The 27439-nt window shown below is 36.2% G+C and overlaps 1 protein-coding gene across 1 annotated transcript in view; it reads right to left on the reverse strand.

Annotated features, from left to right (window-relative positions):
* Positions 1–17170: 17170 nt before the first annotated feature.
* Positions 17171–27439, reverse strand: part of LOC149811655 (plant intracellular Ras-group-related LRR protein 3-like) — a 38340-nt gene continuing 28071 nt past the window's right edge. The window contains exons 3-4 of the mRNA XM_089993432.1: positions 18159–18325; positions 17171–18066 (exon numbers count right to left, since the gene is read on the reverse strand). Of these exons, the coding sequence (XP_089849558.1) occupies positions 17418–18066; positions 18159–18325 (816 nt within the window). The 3' untranslated portion in view covers positions 17171–17417. The remainder of the gene's footprint in view (positions 18067–18158; positions 18326–27439) is intronic.

A 27439-nucleotide genomic window follows, 5' to 3' on the forward strand; every position in this document is an offset into this window, starting at 1 on the left:
TATCCTAATACATATATATATCCGACTTTTATACCGTATGCATGCACAATTTAGCATGATGCATACACAAAGTTTGTCTGTTGTGGAGCATGATTTTGATAAATAAAATATGTCGCCCCTTGATGCTCTTTGGAAACATGTTTATGAATAGATCGACGGTTGAATGTCTGATCTGGATTACAGTTCAAGAGAAAATTATGGGATTGAGTTACGATAGCTCGGGTTGGTATGCACATGAACCCGAGTTTGGTTGTCACATGAGTTCAGAATATGAATCACGTGTATGAGCAACAAAACATGTTTCAAGGCTTGTATATATATCATCTACATTTTTTTTGTATAAGATCACGTCATGGACTGTCTGATGATGGTGTATGCAGGTTTTAAAGAGTGTAAAGATCAATATAGCAACTTTACTAAAAAAATTTATAAGTGAAACTAATTAAAATACGTTTCAAGGCATATATATATATATCATCTACATGTTTTTGTTTTGTTTGCATAAGATCATGGTGTATGCAAGTTTTTAAGAATCTAAAGATCAATGTAAAAACTGCATTGAAATTGTAATTGAAAACAAAACACATTGTTATTATATTTTGAAAGTGCTTCATCCTAAGTACAATTTCTATTAAACAAACCATGCTAAATACATGGTGGTCAGATTGATCATACAAAGCCACCTATGACCTTACATATATATACTTGGTACCTCAAATCTGACTGAAATAATATGAACTTAAACTAAGGACAAGGTTATACTTAGTCTTTTGGTTAGGGCTTTAGTGAGAACAAAGTTCTAGGCTGGGCTTCCAACTAAGTCGTTAAATCTAGGTGTTAAACATTTGAATTGTTACCCTATTGGGACAGGTTTAAACCCCGATGACACATGATAACTAGTAGGAGTCTGCCTAACCCCAACCTGCCTTTATGATATATATATATATATATATATAGGGGCATTATAAATTCAAGACCCAATGGTACAGCTCGGAGGGGTCAGCCTAACACCAGCTTGTCTGTAAAAAAAAAGAGAGCGGGTTTTTAGCAATGTAAAATTGGGTTGGTTGAACCCAGGCTGCATACCCTCTGTGGGTTGAACCGAACCAAAGGGTATGGTTCTGTCATGCTGTTTAAAACAGCCAACAGTTCAAGAATCATGTTTTCAGACATTCTTTAAATTCTATATCATGAGTTGACAAGTTTGAAAGTCAATATTTAGGTATTGCCCCCAGAGTAAATTAATTTGTGCAGTTTATGCTCGGTACAGGTTTTAGTGAAAGTTTTTCCCAACAATTATATTTTGTCCCTAGAGAATCCAATAATTTATGTGGGTAATACTTACCATGTAAAAGCGGCGTGATTGTATACACAATATAATTAACAGGAATGCATGATGGTATTAGCATGGAAATAGCATACTCTTATTGATTAATGCATGCATTCATGACAAGTTAATGACTCAGATAATCCTATGAGCAAACATATTATGGTAGATGCATGCATGAAAATGATAGTTTGCATTCACGGATCATGAGTAACGATGTGCATCATGCTATGGTTTGTACATGTTCTTGATTGCATGTTTTCATCATGTGGCATGTGGTTGATGAATTTGTTTTTGAGATATTTATGTACACACATATATTTAGCTCTAGGGTGATCCCATAGGTCGGAGAAACCATTGCAGTGCTTAAGTACACCTAGTTGTGTGTGTTGCTTTATGTGTGAGGGCAAGGAACGATAGTATGCATGAACTGATAACACCCATGATTGGGCTTACTGTTATATTAAACCCCCAGGGTATTGTTGTTTACATCATATAATAAATAATTATTGAATGCATACATAACCGTAAGTGGGATTTTATGCATCATTTCCTTGAACCCTTTTCAGTAAATAAATAACGGGTGAATACACATATAACCATAAGTATGGAGATTCTATGTATCATTTCTGTAGTTTTGGGATTCTGTGTATTAGTTTCTTGAGTTCTGGATATATCTGAAAGATTAGAGTTGTGATGGTCATAATTAGGGCATATACCTGTGAGAGCAATGTTATTGTTGTCTTTAGTTTGATGTTTTACTCTTTTATGTAAAATCTTGCTTACTTAACTAGGATGTCTAGCACAATACCTTTTTTACGTTCTATTTTCTGTCATCTGGGTTTTAAGGTGAAGGTATTGGAGTAGCAGCAACAAATGGCTCGACAAGAGCAAAGTACAACAGAAGGAGCTTGTTGAAAAGTGCTAACATTAGTAAGTCCAAGTGTGTCTGTAAAGCTTAAGACAGAACCAATAGTTTGTAAGTATCATGGTTCCAGGAAGTTTACTGCACTCTTAGAACTTCATTTTAGAATTTAGATCAACACTATACACTTGACATACTATGAAATTTTTGATATTGTCTATTGCATGGAGGGCCAATGAGGGTTTGAAAACAATTTTTTAATGTTCATTTCTGAATTTGGTATATTATAGGTCATTGCAAGGAAATAGGTTGACTAGAAGGATTTTAGAAGTAATTCGCTCTTGCTATCTTGTAAGTGATCTTATTTGCTTCAGCAGAGATGCTTAGGAACCAAATTTGTATATATGTAATTTCATGAAGTAGAACTTTCTTATTGCTCGACTCATATAATGTCTCCCTCTGTTCATTCATTATATTTAAGAAGGCATGATACATTGGCAATGTGGCCCTTGAATGGCTTATCTCTATTGCCTTGAGAATCATACTTCTTGTGGCATTCTTACCAAATCCAAAGGAACTCGGTTTAGGTGAGCTACAATACACACATATATATATATATATATATATATAGAGAGAGAGAGAGAGAGAGAGAGAGAGAGAGAGAGAGAGAAATTTGTTCCTTAGGCCCCCTTTTTCGTTAGGTTTCGTTAGGATCTTTAAAAATCATAGTTTTAAGTATTTTTCTCACTTCTAACACCATAGATATGATCTATAGGTTTTGTTTAATGGGAACCAACTTTTGGATCCCCAGAATCTGACTTGTATACAGGTTTTTCCGATGATCCAAAATCACTGACTTGTACCAATTTTTCCCGGCTCATAAAATTATGTTTTTTCATCAAAAAATATGATCCAAAAGTTGACTCCCACTAAATCGATCATGCTAAACACATCTAACGGTTCAAATCTATCATAAAACACTTAAAACCTATAGGAAAGAACGGGAAATGGAGCCTAATATCAAGGTTTTAAAACCCGTGACTCGGAACTGGACTCGTTTTTTATTGACTCGTGACTCGGGGGGTCAACTCGGTGACTCAGACCGGGTTTTGTTAACTTTTGATTTTAAAAGAAAAACAATATATAATTTGTCTGAAACCATGTTTTTGAGTAAACATAGTCTCCAAATGTCCGTAAGAATATAAAAACAGCTACAAAGAGCTATAGAGGTTTGCTTGAATAATTAAATTTGATATCTATACAAGCACTTTGACTAATTCATGACTTGAATGAGAGGATGTGGTCACCATGAGTTCAGTCTGCTACTACCTAAGGTTCATAAAATGTCCAATTATATATGCTAGCTTGTTTTAAAAGTTTTACTTTCCTCTCTAACAAATCCATAAATGTAAAATAGGGATATATGTGCATATTGAAAGTTTACAGAATGCCCAATATCAACATAAATAAGCAATTTTCTCATGTATGAAAACTATGCAGAAAATATATTAATGGCACAACTATAAAAAGACTACTAATATTTGAATTTGTACAATGCTTGTTCACATAACAAATGGATGATGAAACCTAAATGTGACTTTCCATAGGCACATTTGACCCTCCATATATAGTGAGAATCATTTCTTTAAAATATTTTGCTAGAATAAGTTGATAGCACAGGGTGAACAGTAGTTCGAACAACATGGCGATTTTATTCTATGGATTTAAATGGTTTTTTATCTTTAAATGATTTTTATTTTCTTTTTTATACAAAATCTGGGGGTAACCCTTGTTAAAATATATGTACTTATATATTTTGAAACTGTAATTTGAAACTCAAAAAACAAATTTCAAACATCCCAGAACTCGTCCAAGTCAGGCCGAGTCAGGCCGAGTCAAGCCCGAGTTTTGGCAAACCGAGTTTGCCTTGCCGGGTTGACTCGCTGGAGGGCCGAGCCGAGCCGAGTCAACGAGTTGACTCGGCGAGTTTTAAAACACTGACTAATATGTTCAGTTCTCATATATATATATATATATATATACACACACATACACACTAGAAATCAACACTTATCCATATGTATGATACAAGATCTGTGCTATATGATACAATGCTAAATAAAACATTTTATTTGATTTTTGGTATTTTTTTTCAAAATTCTAACCATACAAATGTGATCTATATGCTTGTTTTTATAGAAATCAGTTCTTGGAGGATTTGATGTAACTGCATGGGTAGGTTTTATTAAGGTTTAAAAAATCAACAGCCTACAATTTTCATAATTTGTTTAAGCTCAAAATACCATTTTTTTTCATCCAAAATGCATGATCAAGTGTCGCTTTCTAGTGTATATATATACACATTAGAAATCTTACCATTTGTTGTATTATTCACTTTTTGATGAATAATGGTTGTTTGCTATACAACTAGGGATGAATAATGGTTCTTTGACTGCTAACTTGACAGTTATGATGGATAATTACACTTCATATATAGTGATAGTTTTCTCTTAAACGGAACTTTTATGAATTGTAGATGTTTGCAATTGTGTCAATATTCTGATGCATCTTTGTACAATTTAAATCATGTTTCTCTATAACATAGAGTTGCTCACATCCCTAACATCAAACGGGATGTTAATGCCATACCCTTCAAATCCTTTCTTCCCTTTTATTTCACAAGTTTTTTTTTCTGTTGGGAGATTCAAATATAATTTTACATTTTTCAGATGATTAAAGTAAGGACCTTGAAATTTAAATTTTTATGAAGCTGTATGTAATTAGAAGAACAAAATGGAAGAGGCTATGTGGCATTTCTTTGCATCGAAAAACATGAGCTTTATAAATTGCAGCTAACAACATTCTTCATTACATTGTTCCATCATTTATCCTTCTTTAATACATTTGAAAAATCTGTAATGTAATGTGAGCTTGATAGGGTTTTGATTGGTGAAAATCAGTGTGGTCTGGTTCTGCCCATCTATTAGTGGTTAATTGAATTACATGCTACTTGAATGGTCAAGTGGCCACGTGTGCTCGACTTTGATTGGTCAGGTTGTAATTGTTTGTGAGAAACCCATTGCTTGTTCTTGACAAAGGTCTTTTATGCAGGTTGTCACTCCTGCTGCACCATTGAGTCGGCAGGTATATCCATAATATACCCTTGTTCTACTATACTTTTTATTAAAAATGTTTCATTGCTATGTAATTATTGCTAATGCTTAATAAAACTTCAAGAAGTGATCCTCGTTCTTGTTTTTGCTGTGGTATGCCATTTTGAATTGGGCATCTAGGTTGGGTGAAAAAAATTTATTGGTCTTAGACTGATTTTGTTAATGGCATGGTGACTTGTTTTTCTATTGAATCACATCTTTTATGTCTGTTTTTCAGTGTTAGTTTATCCTTGTCACTACTTTTGAGCTCGCCTAGGCAAGATAGTTGAATCTTGTCAAACCTTGTGAATGATTTTGTGATGTATGCTGCATGAAAATTTATTTGAACTTTCATTTATTAGAGTTGCTCACATTCCTTTACCTCAAATTTTGTTTATGTATAAAATTAGAGGCTTTTTTTTTTTTGCTATTAGAGGATTTTATTGTTGCATTTATTTAGTGTGTCAGTAAAAGTGTGCTAGTAAAGATGGTGTCGGTGAAGCTTTCACTACAAGAAATTCAGCTTTTACTGACACAGTTTTTGCGCCGGTAAAAGTCTTTACAGGAGCAATAGTTGCGCCAGTAAAAGCCTCACCGGTAAAGGTTTTACTAGCGCAATTTACATTTGCCAGGGAAAAGTCTTTACTGGCTCAAATTAAGCGCCAGTGAAATCCTACTTCAATTTTTAAAGGACTTTACTGGCGCTAATTTAGCGCCAGTAAAAGTGGTAAAAATTAAAATAAAATAAAATAAAAATAAAAATAGTGTGAGCCTCATCTTGAGGCGCGGCTCACCCTGAGGCATACGCCTCATAGCATATGAGGCATGTGTGCTATTTTTATCCACTCTAACCAAACCGAGCCCGAATACAGTTGCAACAAAAAATAACTTAATACGTTCATTTTTTTTTTATCCATTTTAACCAAATCCAAAAAACTATTTGCTACTTATCCAATCTGTTACTATGCTATTTAACTACCTCTGGTGGCCTTTACGAGCAATGGATGCATCACGCTTTCGAGTTCCATTTCGAGCAGCTTCTTGCTGTCAAAATCCTTAGATTCAAAATAATGAACCCAAGTAGCTGCATCCTGTAGTATTCAATAAATAGTTTATATATTTAAGAGAACTGACAGCTAATTCTGAGTTACCCACAAACAAGTACCTGCCCTAAGAATTTGCAATGTTGTCTGCTCATGTTGAACACTCAGAGGATATGCTTCCATTAAGGACAGAGCAATGGAAATAACATGGTAGCTTGCAGTAGTCTGTAGAAACATTAAGAAAAATAAGATTGCTTATGCCTCAAAGTATGGAACCAATTAAATTTGATAAATAAGAGACTCATGGAAAGCAATGAATCATATAAATCTTAGAAAGCCAAACCATAATTAGCAACTCCCACATGGAAATGCACAACATTATCTTGTGTATTTGTATATGAATCCACCTAAAATGTGTCGACACAGTAAAGAGGTTTAGATACACCACTCAAAAACAGGCCACAACATTTTAAATTCATGGAAAGAAAATCAGCATTCAAGAAAAAACATGGTTTTTCCTCTTGGAGGAGAGAGGAAGAGAGAAATTTCATGTCAATTCGGGGAGAACTAAGGTAGGTTTTGTATGAACTCTATCTGATTTGCAAAGAATATGTGCAGTCATACTGCAGTATCTGAAACTGAATTGAAAAATAATCTGCATGCACATACACAAGGAGTTGAAAAATAATGCAGTATAATATGAGAGAGAAAGAGAGAGCACTGTCATTGAAAAATACAGAGTTTTCAGATAAAGAGGTAGTAGTGAATCAACAATGCCAAGTGCAAGAAGCAGCCTTAATCTACCAAGAATTGGCAGCTAAAAGCACTATGTATGATGTTTAATATGCATTAAACAATTTATGGAACATGTAGCATTGAACATCCTACGCTAGGATCATTTAGTCAACCTTATATTGTGCATAAGGACCAAAATAATCTGCATGCACATACATATTCACATAGATAAATATATCAATCAATCACACACATTCATTTATTTTTGTTAACATATTTTATGATATTTATTTATAACAAAGTAGACACACCACACACATACACACAGGCACATACATAAATACATACATATATATACAACCATTTTTTGTGCCAATATAAAAATGGCAATAATTTCCCGTTAATACTTGGTTAAGGGGATACTAATCAACTATACATGAATTTAGAACAAAATTTTCCCAAGTGAAAGAAAAAAGGAAAGAGAAAAGTCCAATACAATTGTAAGAGGATCAGGGATGAATGGTGAACTGACTAAAACAAATATGCAAAATAGCAAAAGCATGAAGGTAGCAAGTTGCCTTTTCCCATCCTTCTGAAGGAGGTCCCCATAGCAATACTTTTAACAAGAGAAAGGGATGCATTTGAGTTATTCTGATGAATGATGCTACCCATATCATATGAAGCTCTTTTTAATTCTTCAATTCTAAAGTCAATTATCATTTAGCAGTTAGTGGAACTTCCATCCTAGTAACACTAAGGAGTCACCAAATAGAAGGAACATAGAGACATCAGAAGACAGGAGTAGGTATCCTCCTATCATGAAATGCCACATGAGAGGCAAGAAAATCATTTCCAACACTTGCTCCTTTGGCCTGATGGAGGGGAAAAAATAATATATAAGTTCTCAACAACAACGCCCAAAGAAAGTTCAAGGATATAAAAATTATAAACAAATGATTAATAGCAGAAGTACAAGAGGTCCATCAGTTGCAATAAAAGGACAAAGGGAAGTGATCAACAGAAACTTTCATGCTGAATAATAGATTAAAAGTACCTATAAATCTGTCTAAGAATTTTAATCTGAAAATCATCAATCAGAGGCAACATGAATTACGAAGCTTGCTTACATATTGAACGTTTACAGAGGATGTGTATCAAAGAAACTAAAAAATGCCATGAACTCTTGAAATTTGATGTAAATCTATACAATATTACAAAATTTATATTCTTTTCATATCAATTATATAACACTAGATATTAATAAACTAGAGCAAAAAAAAAGCACCACACCACACAAGGGAGGGAAAGCTGATCTGTGTGTGTGTGTGTGAAAACCAAAACAGCTGAAATTTCCAGTTAGAAAACAAGAGAAATTATGGGAAAAAGAGGACACCAAGCAAATTGGTTGATGTTATGAGCACTAAATATGGCAAGATAACATGCTCTTCCACTTCTTCCTATCTTCTTTTTTACTGCCATCTTCCATGAAAAATGGACTAATAAAGTGGCTTACTTCTTTGCCTGTTAACCCTGTCTTGAACTTTTGTACCTGCAATATAAACAAGAGTATAACTAAATGAAAAGGGGACAATGAGAACATCAATCATATTCAGGAATTTTTAAGACTTTAATGAGATCAAAGTTTACAGCAACATTTATTTTGCACAACAAAATAAATGGTAATAGTAATACCAACAATGTGTCCAACTGGTTGGATTAAGAGCTGCAACCACTTCTGATAAGAGAATAAGTGTGCGACTAAATCAATTCAACAAGGCACTAGGGATTTCAATTTTCGATTTGAGGAATTCAAAGTTTGGTTCTACTTAAAACAAAAAGCCAAAACTGACATTGCATGTTACTCAACGTCCCCACTTAACCTTTAGGGAACCTTGTATGGAAGTAATTAAGAAATGTTCCTCCCCCAATTGGAGTATGGCATGCCACCATTGTATCATATGAAGATAAATCAGATAACCATGAAAATCCCAAGAAGTTGAAACGAAATATAATATTAACCCTATCTTCAACTGCAACCTCTACAGAGGCATTTGCTTTAATTATCACCCTTGTTTGAAGTTTGAACTCAACTTCCTCTTCAACATCTCTTTCCAGTGAATTGTTCCAAAAAAGAACATAGATCCTTTTTCTTGCCAAGCCATTAAGGTTAAAAAGAAAAAATCTAATGACACCAAATCACAGTTTTTTCAGAAATCTGGCCTCTTCATCTATGAGGGTGTGTACAGGCCTACTTACCAATGAATGTCGGCAAATCACTCCAAATAACATACGTAACTTGACATATGCAAATGTGTTTGTTTCTTTATGAATAAAAAAAAATGAAATAAAACAAAAAAAATTACTACCTTTACACAAAGAGGACAAGTGTCACTTCTTTCCATCCATTCATGTATATAACCAAGAAGGAAATGATAAGAGCACTGGGTCAAAAAAGCTAAAACGATACTTAATTAACTAAGACAATCAAGATGAACACTATCTTAGATAAATAAGAGACTCAAGAGTTCTTGGTGACTCACTATAGTTGTCATAATTGTCGTAGACTCAATATATCTTATTTAAACCTTGGAACAAGAGTTGGTGCTTTCCTGAAAAAAGGAAAAATAAGAAAGAGAAAATCCTAAAAGTTAACCTACAACATAAGACAAAAGAAGAAGCGAAAAATGTATCTACATATTTTAGACCTAAAAAGAAAAGGAAAAATAAGCAAAGGGTGAAAGCCGAAAAAACTAACATAAAACATACGACAAAAAACAAGAGGAAGAGGAAGATGCTCACCATAATCGGTCCTCACGCACAGCCTCCTTCAGTTGGGAAAAACCCTTCAAATATGCTACGGCAGAGGAAAAGGCCAACAAAATCCTTCGATCAAGATACGGCAAGGTGATGGTGAGCAAAATGCTTTCATCAATCAGAGGAAGGAAACACCTTCAGCTACGGTAAGGAAACGCAGAGGAGGGAAAGCGAGGGCATGTGTTACCTCCTACTGAAGGCCTACTCATCAAGGTTGCAGCATGGCCTTGAGGGGCATCGGGAGTCGTCGAGGAGGAAGATGGCGAGAAGAGGCAGCAAGCAGCAAGAAGAGGGAGAGGGCTGAGAGACGAAAAAAAGGGTCGAAGACGGAAAGGGTTTTTTTTTAGAGGGAAAGAAAAAGGAAAGGTCTCCCACAAAATGGTAATGTAAAAATACTTTTAATGGCGCCAATAAGATATGTGCCAGTAAAATATTACTTTTATTGGCGTAGACAGTAGTTGCGCTAGTAAAACATATATTTTTTCTGGCGCCGTTTGCGCCAGAAAAGAATATTTTCACTGGAGCTGAGATTCTGTTCGCCAGTGAAAACGAAGTCTTGGAACCTTCACGTTTTACTGGCGCTAACTTTTTGTGCGCCAGTAAAATATACATTTCTTTTATTGTCTTACCGTCATGCACTTTGTGCACCGGTAAATGTGGTTTTATTAGCGCTAAGTGTGCCAGTAAAAAGGTGTTTTTACTGGTTCTAAAATAGTGGCAGTAAAAATAACATTTATTGATGTTTTTCGTTAACGCCAGTAAAAGTGCTATTTTTTATAGTGACAGTGGGTCATCAGCCGTGGTGGTAGTGGCGATGATGATGGTGGAGTACCAAGATAGTAAACATCCATGATTAGGAGAGAAGTGCGTAGATGAGAGGAAAACCCAAGTTCATATCCCGCGTATCCAAAATAGTGACCGTCCATCCAAGAGCTAGCCTTCTCTTTGCCTTTCTTTGGCCCTTCTTTGGATTTGGTTTTGGTTTTGGTTTTTTAATAACCAAATAAAGATTGAATCATGCTGTGATGCGGAGGACTTTGATTTTTTTTTTTTTGACGAGGCTCTAATCTCAGCTCGGCTCGTGAAGAAAAATTAGTTGTTCAACCTCGAACAACCCTGAAAACCTTTATTTTAAAAATATTTTAAAACTTTTTGAAAATTGTGTAAAACACTTTTTTGAAAAGAAGGAAACGGGGAGTTTTAAACCCTTCCTATAATGACTAATGACTTATCCATCAGGGTAATTAGACCCTTCTTTGTGTTAACATTATGAATAAAATACTTACATATATAAGTCTATTTGTTGGAGGAGGCACTCTCAAAATGGCGCCGAAGAAGATTACCATGACTCCTTCAAGCAGTGTGGTTCCTGCTGAAGAGGACTTCATGGCCGATGATCGAGTGTCAGCCATCTCGCGCGATGTGGCGGAGCTGACTGGGTCAGTGACCAAAATGGACTTATATATGTAAGCCGAGCTTATGAAGCTTATTCCAGCTGGAACTGCCCCTTCAAACTGAGCTCGTTTACGTGTTACCAAGCCTGAACCCTTGTTCAAGCTTGGCTCATTTATTTTTTTGAATGAGTTCCAGCCGAGCTTAAATGGGTCGTTGTGCATCCCTACTAAAGAGTTACTTTATGCCTCCAGCTATATCATATGCATTCTCATCGTCCTAAAACAAGTAAAGACATTAACGCCCTGCCACCTAAGGCCATGTCTGGATTACAGGGGGCAAAAGACCTAGATTATAAGGTGTTTGTCCAACAAAAAACCTAGTTTTTCATGTTTTCTATTTGAGATATTAAAAAAAATAGGAAAAGAAAAAAGTGAATAGCAAACCATTTTTTTGTGCACCCCTCTGGCTGGAAAACTGTTGGGATGGTTTTGCCCTTCGTCAAATGGAACCATGCCAGCCATTTTCCGGCTAGTGGGTGGCTGAAAATAGCTTAAATGCATTTTTCTATAAAAACATTCATAAAAATATGGTACAACCATTTTATGACCACCTACCTACCCGAAAATGGCTGAGATGGTTTAGCCCTGGCCCAATGGAACCCTCCCAGCCATTGGCCTGAAAATAGCCAACTTCTACGGTTTATAAAATAAAGATTCAACCAATTTTGGACCACTATATCCGGTCAGAAAAATGGTCGGGATGGCTCATGGCCATTTCTCGGCCGGATAGTGGCCAAAAATGGTCAACTATATATATATATATATATATATGTGTGTGTGTGTGTGTGTGTGTGTGAAGCCCGTCATTTCATGAAAAAACCATGGGAGAGGGAGGAGAGTGGTGGGATGGAGAGCCCCAAGCCCCACGCGATAAAACAAGTTTTACAAACTTAATTGAAAAAACTGGGGTGGGCCAGTTTTTCACAAACCTGGTTTTGGTTCAAAGTCAGGTTTGTGAAAACCTGGTTTTATCACCCAAGGGCCAAACTAACACAAAACTAGGTCTTAGCCCAAAAACTGGTTTTCACAAAAAAACCAGGTTTTCTGTAGCATCCAAACGGTACCTAAGTCATTAAAACTTTTCGGCCACCCCCTCTACCTAGAGAGAGAGGATCGGTTGCAATGTGATTGCACAAAAATTGTGCATGAAGCACCTGATCGCCATCCATCAGGCCTTGGGCCCTACACCTGTCAGGCCCTGTCCCCAAGGTGGAGGGTGATCAGGTGCTTAATGCACAAATATTTGTGCAATGCACCTGATTTTTTCACCTCTACTTACTAGGGAGACTGCTATTTCAGCCCTAAAGGCAGGGGAACATGAAATGCAACTTTTAACGTCCTTCAACTTTGAACAAATTAAAAAAACTCACCTGACTAAGTGTACGAAACTCCTGTGAACCAAAAACAAAAGTTTTCCTATAAAGAATTTTGATTAAAAATTTAGTAAAGTAAAATGGGCTCATTGAACTAAGCTCTTCATATATAATGTTTTAACCAAAAACACAACAATTCTTGGCAGAAATGAAAAATATGAAACAAATAAGGTTGTATGCTTCTTGGTTTGAGCTTTCACTTATGTTTCTGAGTTTTGTTTTGTCAGAAGAGCTTAGTAATTATCTTTAAACTAAGAAAATCATATGGACAACCTAAACTCAGTTACACACATACACTTCAAGTGATCAAATTTGTCAGGCAACATGAAGTGGTTGCACGATTAAGGTCTTGTGCAATACCTTGAATTTATGAGTGATTCATAAACAACCCAAGTCTCATAGAAGGGAATTTACATCTTCACATGCATATAGGTGAGTTTGTTGGTGACAAATTTTTTCGAAACATTAGACAAAATGACCTACAGATCTCATGAAGAGTTTTAAAGCTCATCCTTTTAAGCATAGGTCTTTAGCACTTCCATCAGAATGAGATATGAAGATGCTAACACATTTTCAATCTTAAAAAAGTTTGTTTTTTTATGTAAATAAAAACAAGTTTCTCCTAAATGTTCCCAAAATGAACAACCTTCCCTCATGTTTAAAGAAGTTTCTTGCAACTATAACATTTGATTTTTTGCAAAATGACCATATTGTATGGCAAAAAATAGCGTGTTTCTTGAAAAACCTTATAATTTTTGAAAATTTGTCTCATGTCCAAAACTGCAAATGTTTTATATTAAAATAACTATTTTAATTTTCTCATAGTGAATTTTCATCAGATATGTGAATTTTCTTTTAAATATATGCTCAAGTACTGCATCCAAGATCTATGATAGACTGTCACTGATTTTTTACCCAGAAAATAAAGGATTCTAAAAAATACATAAAAACAATGAAACTAGACAAAAATACCTTTTTGACGATACCTAATTCGTTGAAAAATGATGAATGAGCATTGATATACAACCCCAACTATATTCCTAAAACAGAAGATGAACAAGCATTGTTGCACCAATCCCGATTATTTTATGTTATTTTTTAGTCATTTGCATCGAAAATCAAGAAAATGATAAAAATAATAAAAACAAATTGAAGTGTTAGCTTTTCAACATCATCAAGATCACCTTATCTATGAGAAATGCCCTTAGGAAGATAGATTGTTTCATTGTTCTAGTATGTAGAGCATGTTTCTATTACAGTTTTGGAATTCAGAAGTAGAAACCCTAAAGGACTTTTCGACTGACTCAAAATAGAAAAGTTACATGTCTACATCTTAGCTTTTGAACAACTATAAAAACATATGTTTTCAGCGTCAGAGAGATAAAGATAATGATAACAAAAACTTTTTTGCAAAAAATATACAAATATACGAATTTCCTCCTAAACCTATGTGAATTTCATTATAAATGTGAATTTTCTCGCAAATATTTAAATTTTTACTTAAATATATATGAATTTCCTCCTAAATATATATAAATTTCCTCCTAAATATGTGTTTTTCTTCTTAAATATATGAATTTTCTCCTAAATATGTGATTTTCCTTCCAAATATGCAAGTATATGAATTTTCTCTTAAATATGTTATTTTTCTTTTAAATATATAAATTTTCTCCTAAATATGTGATTTTTCTCCTAAATATGTGGTTTTTAACATAAAATTTCTTTCCAATTATGAAAATTTCTTTCAAATATTTAAGAGAAAATTCACGTATTTGAGAAGAAAATTTGAGAGAAAAATTACATATTTAGGAGGAAATTCACATATTTGGGAAAAAATTTTGCATATTCACATATTTAAGAAAAAACTTACATATTTAAGAGAAAATTTACATATTTGAGAGAAAATTTGCATATTCACATATTTAAGAGGAAATTCACATATTTAGGAGGAAAGATGCATATTTAAGAGGAGATTTGCATATTTAGAAAGAAATTTGCATATATTTAGGAAAAAATCATGTTTAAGAGAAAATTCACATATATTTAAGAGAAAAATCATATAATTAGGAGAAAATTTTTATATTTGAGAGAAAAATCTCATATGTAGGAGGAAATTCACATGTTTAAGAGAAAATTCATATATATTTAGGAGGAAATTCACATATTCACATTTTTTTCAGAACAATCTCTATTCTCAGTAAAAAACCTACAGTTTTATAGTCGTTGAAAAGCTGAGACATATGTTTGTAACTTTCATGTTTTGAGTCATAATCGAGAATCCTTTTGTAAGTTCTAAAACCAGAATAGAAACATGCTCTACAAACTAGAACAACCAAACATTCTATCTTTCAAAGGATGTTTCTTCCCAATTGCTCATTAGATAAGGTGATATTGGTGGTGCTGAAAAGCTAACGTCATGATCTGTCTCTGTCTTTTTTATTATTATTTTGAATCTCTGACGCGAGTGATCGAAAAATAGTATAAAATAATTAAGATTGGCGCAATTGTGCTTGTTCATCTTCTATTTCAGAAATGTTGTTGGGGCTATATCTCAATGCATGTTCGTTGTTTTTCAGTGAATCATGTGTCATCATGAAAGTATTTATATCCTTTTTTGTGTTTTTTCAAATTTTTTCATTTCCGGGTCGAAAATCAGTGACAAAGTTTGTCACAGAACTTTGATGCAATACTTGGGCACATATTCACGAGGAAATTCGCATATCTAGTGAAACTTCATTGTACAAAGGTTAACATTGTCATTTTAATGTCAGACATTTGTGGTTTTGGTGATTTTAAAATTTTGTACGATTTTTTTAGAAACAAGTCATTTTTGTTGTACAATACAATTATTTTTAGTTTGCTTTTTGTTCAGAGTCACCTTCGGTCATCTTGGAGCTTTGAGGAAGGGAGAATGGTCTCACAACTACATTATTTAGACTGGGTTTGATTCTGATATTTCGGTCATAACAGCCCTGATTGATATGTATGCCAACTGTGGGAGTCTTGGCGTGGCTCGGTTTTTATTCTATCGAACTGTTGGAAATGATGTTTGCTGGTGTGCGATGATAACAAGCTACTGAATGCATGGTCATGGCAAAGATGCAATCAATGCCTTTAATATGATGATCGACGAAGGCACCAGACCAAACCACGTTGCATTTACATGTATTCTCTCCGCTTGCAGCCATTCAGGCCTGTTACAAGAAGACCAACAATATTTTAGATCCATGGTAGATGAATACGGAATTACACCAAGGGTAAACCACTATGCTTGCATGGTAGATCTTCTTGGCCGTGCCGGTAGATTGAATGAAGCAGAAAAACTTGTAGAAACAATGCCTATACTGCCTGACTTTTCCAGGTAGAACCCAAGCATCCTGGATACTATGTTCTGCTTTCAAATATATATGCTGCTAAGTCAAGATGGACCGACGTGGAGAGGGTGAGAAAGATGATGGTTGAAAGAGGACTGAGGAAGATGCACCTTTGTGGAGTTCAACAACCAGGTTTACCGATTCAGAGTTGAAGATAGATCGCATCCACAATGGCAGCAAATCCATTCTCTTCTAGAGGAATTGATGGCACAAATGAGAATTATGGGCTATGTTCCTCTAACAGATTTCGTACTTCATGACATTGAAGATGAGATGAAGGAAACTGCACTCGATTGTCACAATGCTACAAAGTTTATCTCAAAGATTGTCGATCGTGTGATCATTGTCAGAGACATGAATCGCTTCCACCATTTCAAAGATGGCCAATGTTCTTGCGGAGACTATTGGTAATACTAGTACAACAATAAACAAAAGCTAGCCCGAACAGAGCTTGTCCATTGAACAAGCATACCAACAATCAGCATAAACGTCAGTGATAAAAAGATCTCAAGATTCGCAAGTGATGCATATGCTCATGTATACATGTGTGCTGTCTAACCTCGCTACGAAGATATTCAACTATCTTGTTTTTGCAGTTGCAATTGGAATCCCAAGCACTAGATAGACAGAGAGACTTTGGTGCTTTGGCAGGTTGTTCGAGATCCTGATCTCGCTCCATTTGAAAGAGAAAGATCCCAAAGAATCAAACCTTTTGTAGTTGATGAATCTCTGTTTGATTGATCAATGTGTGATTCCCTGACATCACGATTGACAGTGTGGACTCTGACACTCAAATCTCAAGATTAAATCAGGGAGGGGAGAACAATTTTGTTATTCCTATTAATTTACTGGCTCTGCATTGGCTGCTTGATGCTATATCCTATTGTATGTCAGTTAGCCTGCACAAATGCTTCATTTGTTTACATGTGCTTCCCACTCAGGATGTATACTTGTTCTTCTTTCTGTTCTTGTCTAACAAAAACTATTGCTAATTGTCCATGTTTGCACTATCATTACATATGAAACAAAAGCAAATCCGAAAAAAACAGTAAAAGGATAAAAAAGTAACAAGATGTGGCTGATGTTTATGAATTTCCTATGTTACAGTTCCAAAATAAGAACACGTAACCAGCATAAGATGGAAATTTAACTGTTTACTGCAACTTGCCCATTGACGCTGTGGCACTGCATCAAGGACTCTTCCAGAGAAGTTGACATCAATGCCTATAGCACCTATGCAATCCACACCACCATCTATCGATAAACTTTAGTTAGAAATATCACAACTGCTGATCAAGTAAGGGATCTTTTGGCGATTGCCCTGCTGGTGCCAAATAACCAGCAACACTTCCAGCAACCCCAGAAACCCAATTATTCAACCATGAAGTGCTGCGTGTCAGTAAACCACTTTGAGCTTGGGCATTAGCTTCTAGCACACTTCTATGTTCCTCCTCCATCAAAAGGTCCACCCACCTCTTTGCCATGTACTCTTTTACAGCTTCAACACCTTTGACCACAACCTGCATAGGTGGGATAACCAAGGGATTCTGGTCCAGATTGAGTTTAACCAAATTCTCTAGTCTACCAAATGTTTCGGGTAGAACATGAATCTGATTGTTGCTGATGTCAAGTTCCCTGAGATTAGTTAGATCCCCAATCGTCAGAGGGAGTTCTGTTAGATCGCTGAAGTTGCTACCCAGATTCAGGACCTCAAGGTTTGTCAGCATCCCTATTGAAAGTGGAAGACCACGAAGCTCATTGAAATGGGCATCTAAGTGCCTCAGAGATTTCATTTCACAAACTGAAGAAGGCAGAGAACGTAGCTTGTTAAGATGTACCAGGAGTTTTTGCAGGTTCACCAATTCATACCCAATGTTTGTTGGTAGATAAGTGAGCTCATTAAAGCTTGCGTCCAACTCTACCAATGATCTGATTCAAAGAAGTTAATCAGGATTCAGAAGCAATAACTAAAAAGTTTCAAGAGTTCAGAAAACAAATGCAACATGAGAGCAAAGGTATACCTGCAGCGTGAGATGCTATCAGGTAGCGCTTTTAGCTTGTTTCCAGAGACATCTAATATCTTTAAATTAAGCAATAGGCCAATTGAATCTGGCAGTGACACTAAAATATTGGAAGAGAGATACAGTTCCTCCATATTTTGAAGCCCTGCTATTGAGTCAGGAATCGCCTGCTTGCATAAGCACATTAAAACAATAAATCAGAAAATGTCAATTCCAGCACCAGGAAAGCTAATTTCAACAGCATGCATGCCCCAATATAGTAACAGGAAAAAAAATGTGAACCTTAAAAAACTGAAAGATTCAATATATTCCTGAAAAAGGTGAGAAATACAACAACAACTACGCCTTCATCCCAAAACAATTGGGGTCGGCGATATGAACCAAAAAAAGAAAATCATACTGGGTCTTCCACATGAATCCTTCTCCTCCAATCATTTCTATCCAATGCCATGTCCTCGGTGAGGTTCAAAGCATTCATATCCTTTCCTATCACCTCTATCCATGTCTTCCTAGGCCTACCCCAACCTCTTTTAACTAATATATTTTTCCATTTCTCCATCCTTCTAACTGGAGCATCATTAGGCCTTCGCCGAATATGTCCAAACCACCGTAAACGATTCTCTCTCATCTTATTTTCAATGGGTGCATCGCCTACCTTCTTACGTATCTCCTCGTTCCGAATCTTATCTTTTATTGTATTTCCACACATCCATCTCAGCATACGCATCTCAGCTACACTCATTTTTTGAATATGATGTTTCTTGGCAGCCCAACATTCCGTACCATATAGTAAAGCGGGCCTAATAGTCGTCCTATAAAACTTTTCCTTCAACCGCAATGGCATTCTACGATCGCACAACACTCCAGTTGCACTCTTCCATTTCATCCACCCAACCTTTATCCTATGATTTACATCTCCATCAATTTCTCCATACTTTTGAATGATAGATCCCAAATATTTGAAACAATCATCCACTGGTATTTCTTGCTCACCAAGCTTCACTACACTCCCATCACTACTTCGTTGCTTACTAAATCGATCTTCCATGTATTTTGTCTTACTCTTACTCAACTTAAAACCTCTTGCTTCCAATGTCTGTCTCCATAATTCTAACTTAGCATTAACCCCAACTCTAGACTCATCAATCAAAACAATATCATCAGCAAACAACATACACCACCACACATTTCCTTAAATTGATCTCGTAAGCTCATCCATCACTATAGCAAATAGGAAAGGGCTTAAAGCAGATCCTTGATGTAACCCAACCGTTATAGGAAAATTGGTTGTCACCCCTCTACAAGTGCGGACATTGGTTACTACTCCTTTATACATATCTTTAATTATACTAATGTACTTTAGAGAAACACATTTCTTCATCATTGTCCACCTGAGAACGTCCCTATGAACTCTATCGTATGCCTTCTCCAAATCAATAAAAACCATATGCAAATCTTTGTTCCTCTCTCTATTTCTCTCAATAAGTTGTCTAAGAAGATGTATAGCTTACATAGTTGATCTTTCAGGCATAAAACCAAATTGATTCTCCGATATCATGACAACCTTCCTCAACCTAGACTCAATCACCCTCTCCCAAAGTTTCATAGTATGACTCATGAGTTTTATACCACGATAGTTTGTGCAATCTTGTATATCACCCTTATTCTTATATAGAGGTAGGGGTGGCAAAACCTGACACGACCCGCCAACCCGCCTCTTAGGCGGGTTCGGGTTGGGCTTAAGCCAACCCGTTTAATAAACAGGTCGACCCGCGTAACCCGTTTATTAAACATGTCGGGTTCAGGTTGGGGGTATGCCAACCCGGCTGACCCGTTTAATAAACGGGTTAGGCGGGTGGGTCAACCCGCCAACCCGTCTGCCAACCCGACCCGCCAACCCAACCCAACCCGCAACCCGTCGACCCGCCAACCCGACCCGACAACCTGACCCGCAAACCTGAGAACCCGTTTACCCGACCCAACCCATTTATTAAATGGGTTGGCGGGTCGTGTCGGGTTACCCGTTTATTAAACGGGTCGGGTTCGTGTTTGCCACAGCCGACCCGTTTAATAAACGGGTCGGGTTCGGGTTGAGGTATGTTGACCCGCCAACCCGTCGGGTCGACCCGCCAACCCGACACGATTGCCACCCCTATATAGAGGCACCAAAGTACTCTTCCTCCACTCATTAGGCATCTTATTTGTCCGCCAAATCTTGTTAAAAAGATTTGTCAACCATTCTAAACCTTTCTCTCCCAAGCATTTCCAAGCCTCGATAGGAATACCATTTGGGTCAACTCCCTTCTTGATTTCATTTTCTTCAAAGCCTCTGTAATTTCTTTCTTTTGAATCTTGCGCATGAAGTCACGATTCATCTCATGAAAAGGAATGGAGAAGTCTCCAAGATCCTGAGCATGACTTTCATTAAATAGCTTATCAAAATAATCTTTTCATCTCTCCTTAATCTCCTCATCTTTGACTAAAACCCTTTGTGTTTCATCTTTGATACATCTAACCATATCCAGATCCTACGATTTACTGTCTCTCATCTTTGCAAGCCTATAAATATCCTTTTCGCCCTCTTTGGTATCCAACTTGTCATAAACCTCCTTATATACCTTATCCCTCGCGTTCCGAACTACTTTTTTTAGCTTCTTTCTTTGCTATCATATACTTCTCCAAATTCTCATTATCACGACTCTTACTTAGATTTCTATAACACTCTCTTTTAACCTTAATAGCTAATTTGACATTCTCGTTCCACCACGATGTATCCTTACCTAAAGGTGCACCGCCTTTAGACTCACCCAATACTTCCTTAGCCACCTTTCTCATGCCACCCGCTATCTTATTCCACATTGATTCTGAATCCTCCTCGAGACACCAATCAACTTCCTTAACTACCCGCTCTACAAACATTCCTTGTTTAGCTCCTTTCAGTGCCCACCACTTAATTCTAGGATCTATCCTATGTCTATCCCTTTTGCGGCATTGTCTAATTCTAAGATCTAAAATTAAGACTCTATGTTGTGTAGCTACGCTTTCTCCCGGCATAACCTTACAATCGATGCAACAACCCCTATCTCTCTTTCTAAGTAGGAAAAAAATCTATTTGAAAAAGGTGAGAAATAAGTACAAAAAATGTGGATAACATGAAAAGATGCATATAGCATGGGTGTAAATCAAGGAACACTAAACTGCCTCTTAATACAATGGAGAACCTTTGCAAGCTAAAAAGAGATGTATAATGCAGGCAAGAATTCAGACCATGGCACTAGAATGGCTGTAAATTTATTTACAAAAGCCACAACCTCTGTTTCCAGGATAATTCCCCAAACTAGTCCAAAAACACATGAAAAGAAAATTGCTCAAAGCTGCATTTCATTGCCAACTCTTCTTGACCTAGGACTGAATGGAAATCATTCCCATAATAAGGCATTAAATTTGTAAGCCCATCAACAAATGTTGGACCCTCCTCAGAGCTGGCAAGGTAAGGCAAACTTCCACTTTATAATCAGCAGGCAAATAAAATTTGTCTAGCAGCATGTCACAGAGCTTCAAAGGCGTGTACTGGTTATCATCAAATACGCCAAAAGACCTACCTATAAGTGATGAAAATAATGGGAAAATTAGCATGATAGGACATGATGAAAGGTTAATAGACATGCATTGGGATCCAACATATTAACAAAAGACCATTAATACAGTAGATAATGGAATTACAAATATGGCATTCTATTATTGGCTGATTTGAGATACAAGCTAGAAGCACCCAACCGGTTCTAGATGGACAGCCTATCAAAAGAATTTGGTTCTAGATGGATTGTATGAAAAACATAATTTTGAATATCAAATTGCATGATATGTAACAAACAACTCATCCCATTGAAGATCTGACAGCACATACACTCTACATCATTAAAGGAGCAGTATAGCACATACAACACTTTCTTTAGTTTGAACCAGGAAATCTGTTTTTAGATGATTATAGTGACTCATTTGTGATGCTTTGTGTCGATATCACAAGTTTAGCTTTTGGTTGAAGTTTAACCAGAGTTATCAGAAGCTTCTCGGATAGGTGGGAAGCCCGCTTCCCGAAAATTCACTTCGGAAGCGCGACACTCCTCACTTTCGAAACTTGATGAGAACCTCGATTCTCCCACGCTTCTCCTATGCTTTCCACACGCTTCATATATTCTTCTTATATGTTCTCTTACTCAACTTTTCATGTTTTTTATGTGTTTTCACTATTCTCACTCTCTTTCATGTGCATTCTCAAAATTGGTAGTCATCATTTTTAGATTTTGTTAAAAATTTAATTCTTACACTAAAAAATCATGAAATTTAATATTAGTCACTTTTATTTTAGTTTTTATTTGTGTTTCATTTTGATTCCCATTCAATTCTTATATATATATATATATCCCTTGCTTCCCGCTTCCTATACAGTTTAAAATTCGCTTCCGCTTCCCATATCATTATTCGTTTCCCGCTTCCGCTTCCTAGTCTGGCAACCTTGAGTTTAACTTCCTATTATTCAGTTAGTAACAGTTTTTTTTTAACTTATATATTTCATGCAGGATTAGTTGCAAATCAATTTGACATGACTTATGGTGTTCTGGTGGTAGGAGCTTTCTTTTTTCTTTTCTAAGATTCAAAGCTCTTTTGTTAAATTTTCTGGCAATTGCGAGTCATCAACCAATAAATTAATAATAATGCTTGAGATAAGTATGTTCATTTTTTAGTTTAGTAGCTTTAGATTTGTGATTAGCACTGTTAATGGCTTAATTAGCATTGTTTTCTCCTCCTTGAATTTCATTATGTATGTTCAGAATTTGCTGTGGTCCACCAAATCATAAAAATGCAATAGCATATCATTGTTGGTGATTTACATTTCTCTCAAATTATTCTGTATAATTTGTAAGAGGACATGAAGCAATTCAACTAGTTTATTGCTTGTATATATATATATATATATATATCAATCACAAATATCGGTAATGGCTATATCTCGGCGAGGTATAAGATTAGGATATTATAGGTTTTCCAATAAATCTCGGGATTTAAAAAATAAAATGAAAAAAATTAGAAAAAATAGGAAAAAATAAGAAAAATAGATGTAAACCAAAGGAGCCATAATGACATAACATCCTTCCTTCTTTTCTTCTTTCCCTTCCTCTTCCTTCTTTTTTCTCCTGTCGCAAGGCATCCACTGAGACCCCCCTTCCTTTTTTCTTTCCTTTCCTTCCTTCCTTCCTCTTTCTTTCCTTCTTTTCTTCCTTCCCTTCCACTTTCTTTCCTTCCTTCCTTTTCTTCCTTCCCTTCTTCTCTTCCTTCTTCCCGTCCCGAGACAACACTCGTCTGCTGAGGTTTGTTACAGCTTTAATATTCACGATATTATCGTGATAATATCACATTATATATAAATTGTCGATATTTTCAAAATATTGTGATATTTTACATTTAATATTGTTTTTCCATTTTACAACTTTAATATCGCGATATTTTCAAAATATCGGCGATATATGTGACTATGTGATATATATATATATATATATATATATATATATATAGAGAGAGAGAGAGAGAGAGAGAGAGAGAGAGAGACAGAGAGAGAGAGACATGCTAAATGAAATATGCTAGAGGGTTGTTTGTTTCATTCCCATCAATAACAAGACTCCATGGGAAAGGCATCCCATGATGGGAAGGTAAATCCATTCACAAGGGGGTTGTGTTTATGGATTTACATAGTAAATGCATGGTCAACGTGAAAAGAAACCCATGATGATTGTGGGCCTCATAGGAAAATAGAGTTGGCATGTTTGTTTCACCTGCATACCAAAATAGAAGGTTTCATAAGTAAAACCCTTATTTTCATGTGTAAATTGGGTGAAACAAATGACCCCTAAAAGAAACATGCTAAATGGGTTTTTCAGCCTTTCCTATGCTTTTTTCGTGATTTTAGCCCCATAGATGTGTTCAACATGGACAATTTACTACGGAACTAGGAAGTGACACCTGGATCATGTGATTTCAATGAAAAAAAATGATATTTGGAGCTGTGAAAATTTACAAGGATTTTGGACAGTTGATTTTTCGAACCTTATAAAAACCCACCATGTGTCAGAAATAAATGCCCCAAGATCTGATCCTTGTAAAATCAGGTCAGAATTTAAAAATAAAATGAAAAATCCCAAGAAACCAGGGTTATCGGAAGTGGCTGCACATGCGGGGGGGGGGGGGGGGGGGGAGCGCGCTTCCCCAAAATGTGCTTCGAAAATGCAAAATGCTGCGCTTCTGAAACATTAAGGGAAGCACTATTTTAAAATGGGAAGTGTGCTTCCCCCTAAATCGAAAGTGTACTTCCCCTAAATTGGAAGCTCGCTTCCTATTAAAAGGACATTTTAGCCCTTATCAACACGTTTTTTACCAAAAAAAAACATAATAATGAAATAGCCTTTTTTAAAGGGTATAATAGTCTTTTGGGCATTATAAAAGGGAAAGTAGATGCCCTATTCGACTTTCCCAAATCTCTCTATGGGCATTATAAAAGGGAAAATCGATGCCCTATTCGAATTTCCCAAATCTCTCTCTCTCTCTCTCTCTCTCTCTCTCTCTCTCTCTCTCTCAATAGACGACGCGGTGACGACCTACGGCGATTGTCAGCTGGCTCCAGCGACCTCCGACAGCCGTTAGCAGGCTCCGACGACCATGGGTGTCTTCAAAATCTTCAAGTACACCTGTCTCTTTCTCTGCCTCTTACTCTCCTCTTTGTCTCTTACTCTCCTCTTCCTCTCTCCTTTCCCTCTCTCTCGCTCATTTTTCACATCTTTATCTCTCACCCTCCTCTCCCTCTCTCGCTTCTCTTTGTCTCTTACTCTCCTCTCCCTCGCTCTCTGTCTCTCTACCTCTCATTCTCTTTCCCTCTGTCTATCACTCTTTCCCTTTGTCTATCTCGGTCTCTCACTCTTTCTCTGTCTCTCCTTCTCTCTGCGATCTTTTTTTATGTATTATTTATTAAATGATTGCAACATGATGTATTTGTTAGATGGTTGCCTTGAATACATGATTTAATTTTGAGATTAATAGATCAACTTTAATGTTATCTGGTCATGTTTTATTTTGTCAATGATAATATTAATCTTATATTTTGATCAATTAAAAAAATATACATTTTTGCTTTTCTTTCAATTCCTACTCGTTTCCCACTCGAATCCTAAGTCGCTTCCCTCTTTGTTTTCCCTTTGAATCCTTGTTCACTTTCGGTTCACTTCCCCTCTCGCTTTCAAGACGATTCTCGGTTCGCTTCTAAGTCGTACCACACTTTCTGCTTCCTACAAATTTAGAAGTGCCTTGCGTCTCGCTCCCGCTTCTTAGACTAGCAACTCAACGAAAAACCCATTTAGCATTTTTGCATCTCTCTCTATATATATCAGTGTAGTTAAAAGAATGTTTCGAAGCGCAAAAAGCATGCCTCGAAGCAAAGCATTGGAACAAAAGTTTTGTAGCGCTCATGAAAAGTGTAAGTGGGGTAGAGGAGTATACCTCATTGACTTTGAGGCGTGCTTTCGCCTCGACCATGAGGTGCATGCCTCATATCATAAAGTTGTGGTCAACTTTGGGTCAAAGCCCTCGTTTCACCCTTTCCCCTTTTTTTTAGAGAAATAAAAAAAAATTTAAGGGAGTGGGGTGGGTGGGGGGTGTGATCGTTTATGTCCCTTCTCCCTTTCTCCTCTTCACTCTCCCTTCCACTGACAACCATTGAGAGTGGCGACCTTCGGCAACCATTGATGAAAGCGAGATCCCCCCTCCCTCACGAGTACTCTCTCTCTATGCCTCATCTTCTTCTTCATATTATTATTCTTCCACTATTCTTTTTCTTCTCTTCCATTCTTCTCCTTCTCATCCCACCATCTTATTCTTCTTCCTTTTCTTCTCTTCCATTCTACTTTATGTCCCATCTTCTTCTTTTTCTTCTCTTCCATTCTCCTTTCATGCCCATCTTCTTCACTTCCATTTTCTCCTTTCCACCGCATCTTCTTCTTTTCTTTTTTCCCTTTCTTATTTCTTTCTTTTTTTTGCTTCATCTCCTATGTTCTTTTTTTTTTTGTTCTTACTATTTCTTTTCTGTGATTGTTATTGCCCTCTTGTCATGGGAAGGGGATTCCGACATTAGAAGGTGACACTTGGAACATGTGGATTAACATACGGGTGTTCTCAGTTAATGTTGTGTGTGTGTATGTGGGTGAACGTGTGGTGGGTGTGCTCTGTGTGTGTGCATTGTGTATGTGTGAACTCGTGTGTAGTGTATATATGAATGTAGAGCTTGTGTGTGTGTGTTGTGGTAGTATGTACGCATGTGTATGTGCAAGTGTGTAATTTTTGCATCTGTATTTACTTTTTTTGTTTTCCATCGGTTTCTTATATTTTTTTATTTCTAATTGGTTTCTTATATCTGTTTTTATAGTACATTGTGCCTATGTGATAGGTGTAATGAAATGGTGGTCTTCCCCAAAAGCACGAGAAACTCTCAAAGAGTGTCTATTGGAGACACCTCAAACACAACCCATAAAAGGGTATAAACCGAAGAACACAATAAAAATAGTAATTCTTTATTTCTCATAAGAAATGCTTAAAAAGCATTAATTTACAATGGAGAGGGATTACCCCTATTTATACAAGAGGGAGAGGAGTGAGAGCTCTCGTTGAGAGTCGTTGGACCTAGTCCAACGGCTCTAAATATAGAACGACTATATTCTAGTCAAGTCCTAGTTGGGACTCGACTAGATTATAGTATCTAGTTCTAAATGAACTAGATAACAAATAAAATAAAAAGAGAAAGAAAAAATATAAAATATAATATATATATATATAATATAATATTATTTGCATATATTATATATGTTACATTTTATGAGATGAATCGTGACTTCATGCGCAAGATTCAAAAGAAAGAAATTGCAGAGGCTTTGAAGAAAATGAAATCAAGAAGGGCAATTGGCCTAGATGGTATACCTATCGAGGCTTGAAAATGCTTGGGTGAGAAAAGTTTAGAATGGTTGACAAATCTTTTTAACAAGATTTGGCGGACAAATAAGATGCCTAATAAGTGGAGGAAGAGTACTTTGGTGCCTCTATATAAGAATAAGGGTGATATACAAAATTGCACAAACTATCGTGGTATAAAACTCATGAGTCATACTATGAAACTTTGGGAGAAGGTGATTGAGTATAGGTTGAGGAAGGTTGTCATGATATCGGAGAATCAATTTGGTTTTATG

Source organism: Nuphar pumila, chromosome 17, assembly GCF_984573655.1.
Source record: "Nuphar pumila chromosome 17, dmNupPumi1.hap1.1, whole genome shotgun sequence".
Classification (NCBI taxonomy): domain Eukaryota; kingdom Viridiplantae; phylum Streptophyta; class Magnoliopsida; order Nymphaeales; family Nymphaeaceae; genus Nuphar; species Nuphar pumila.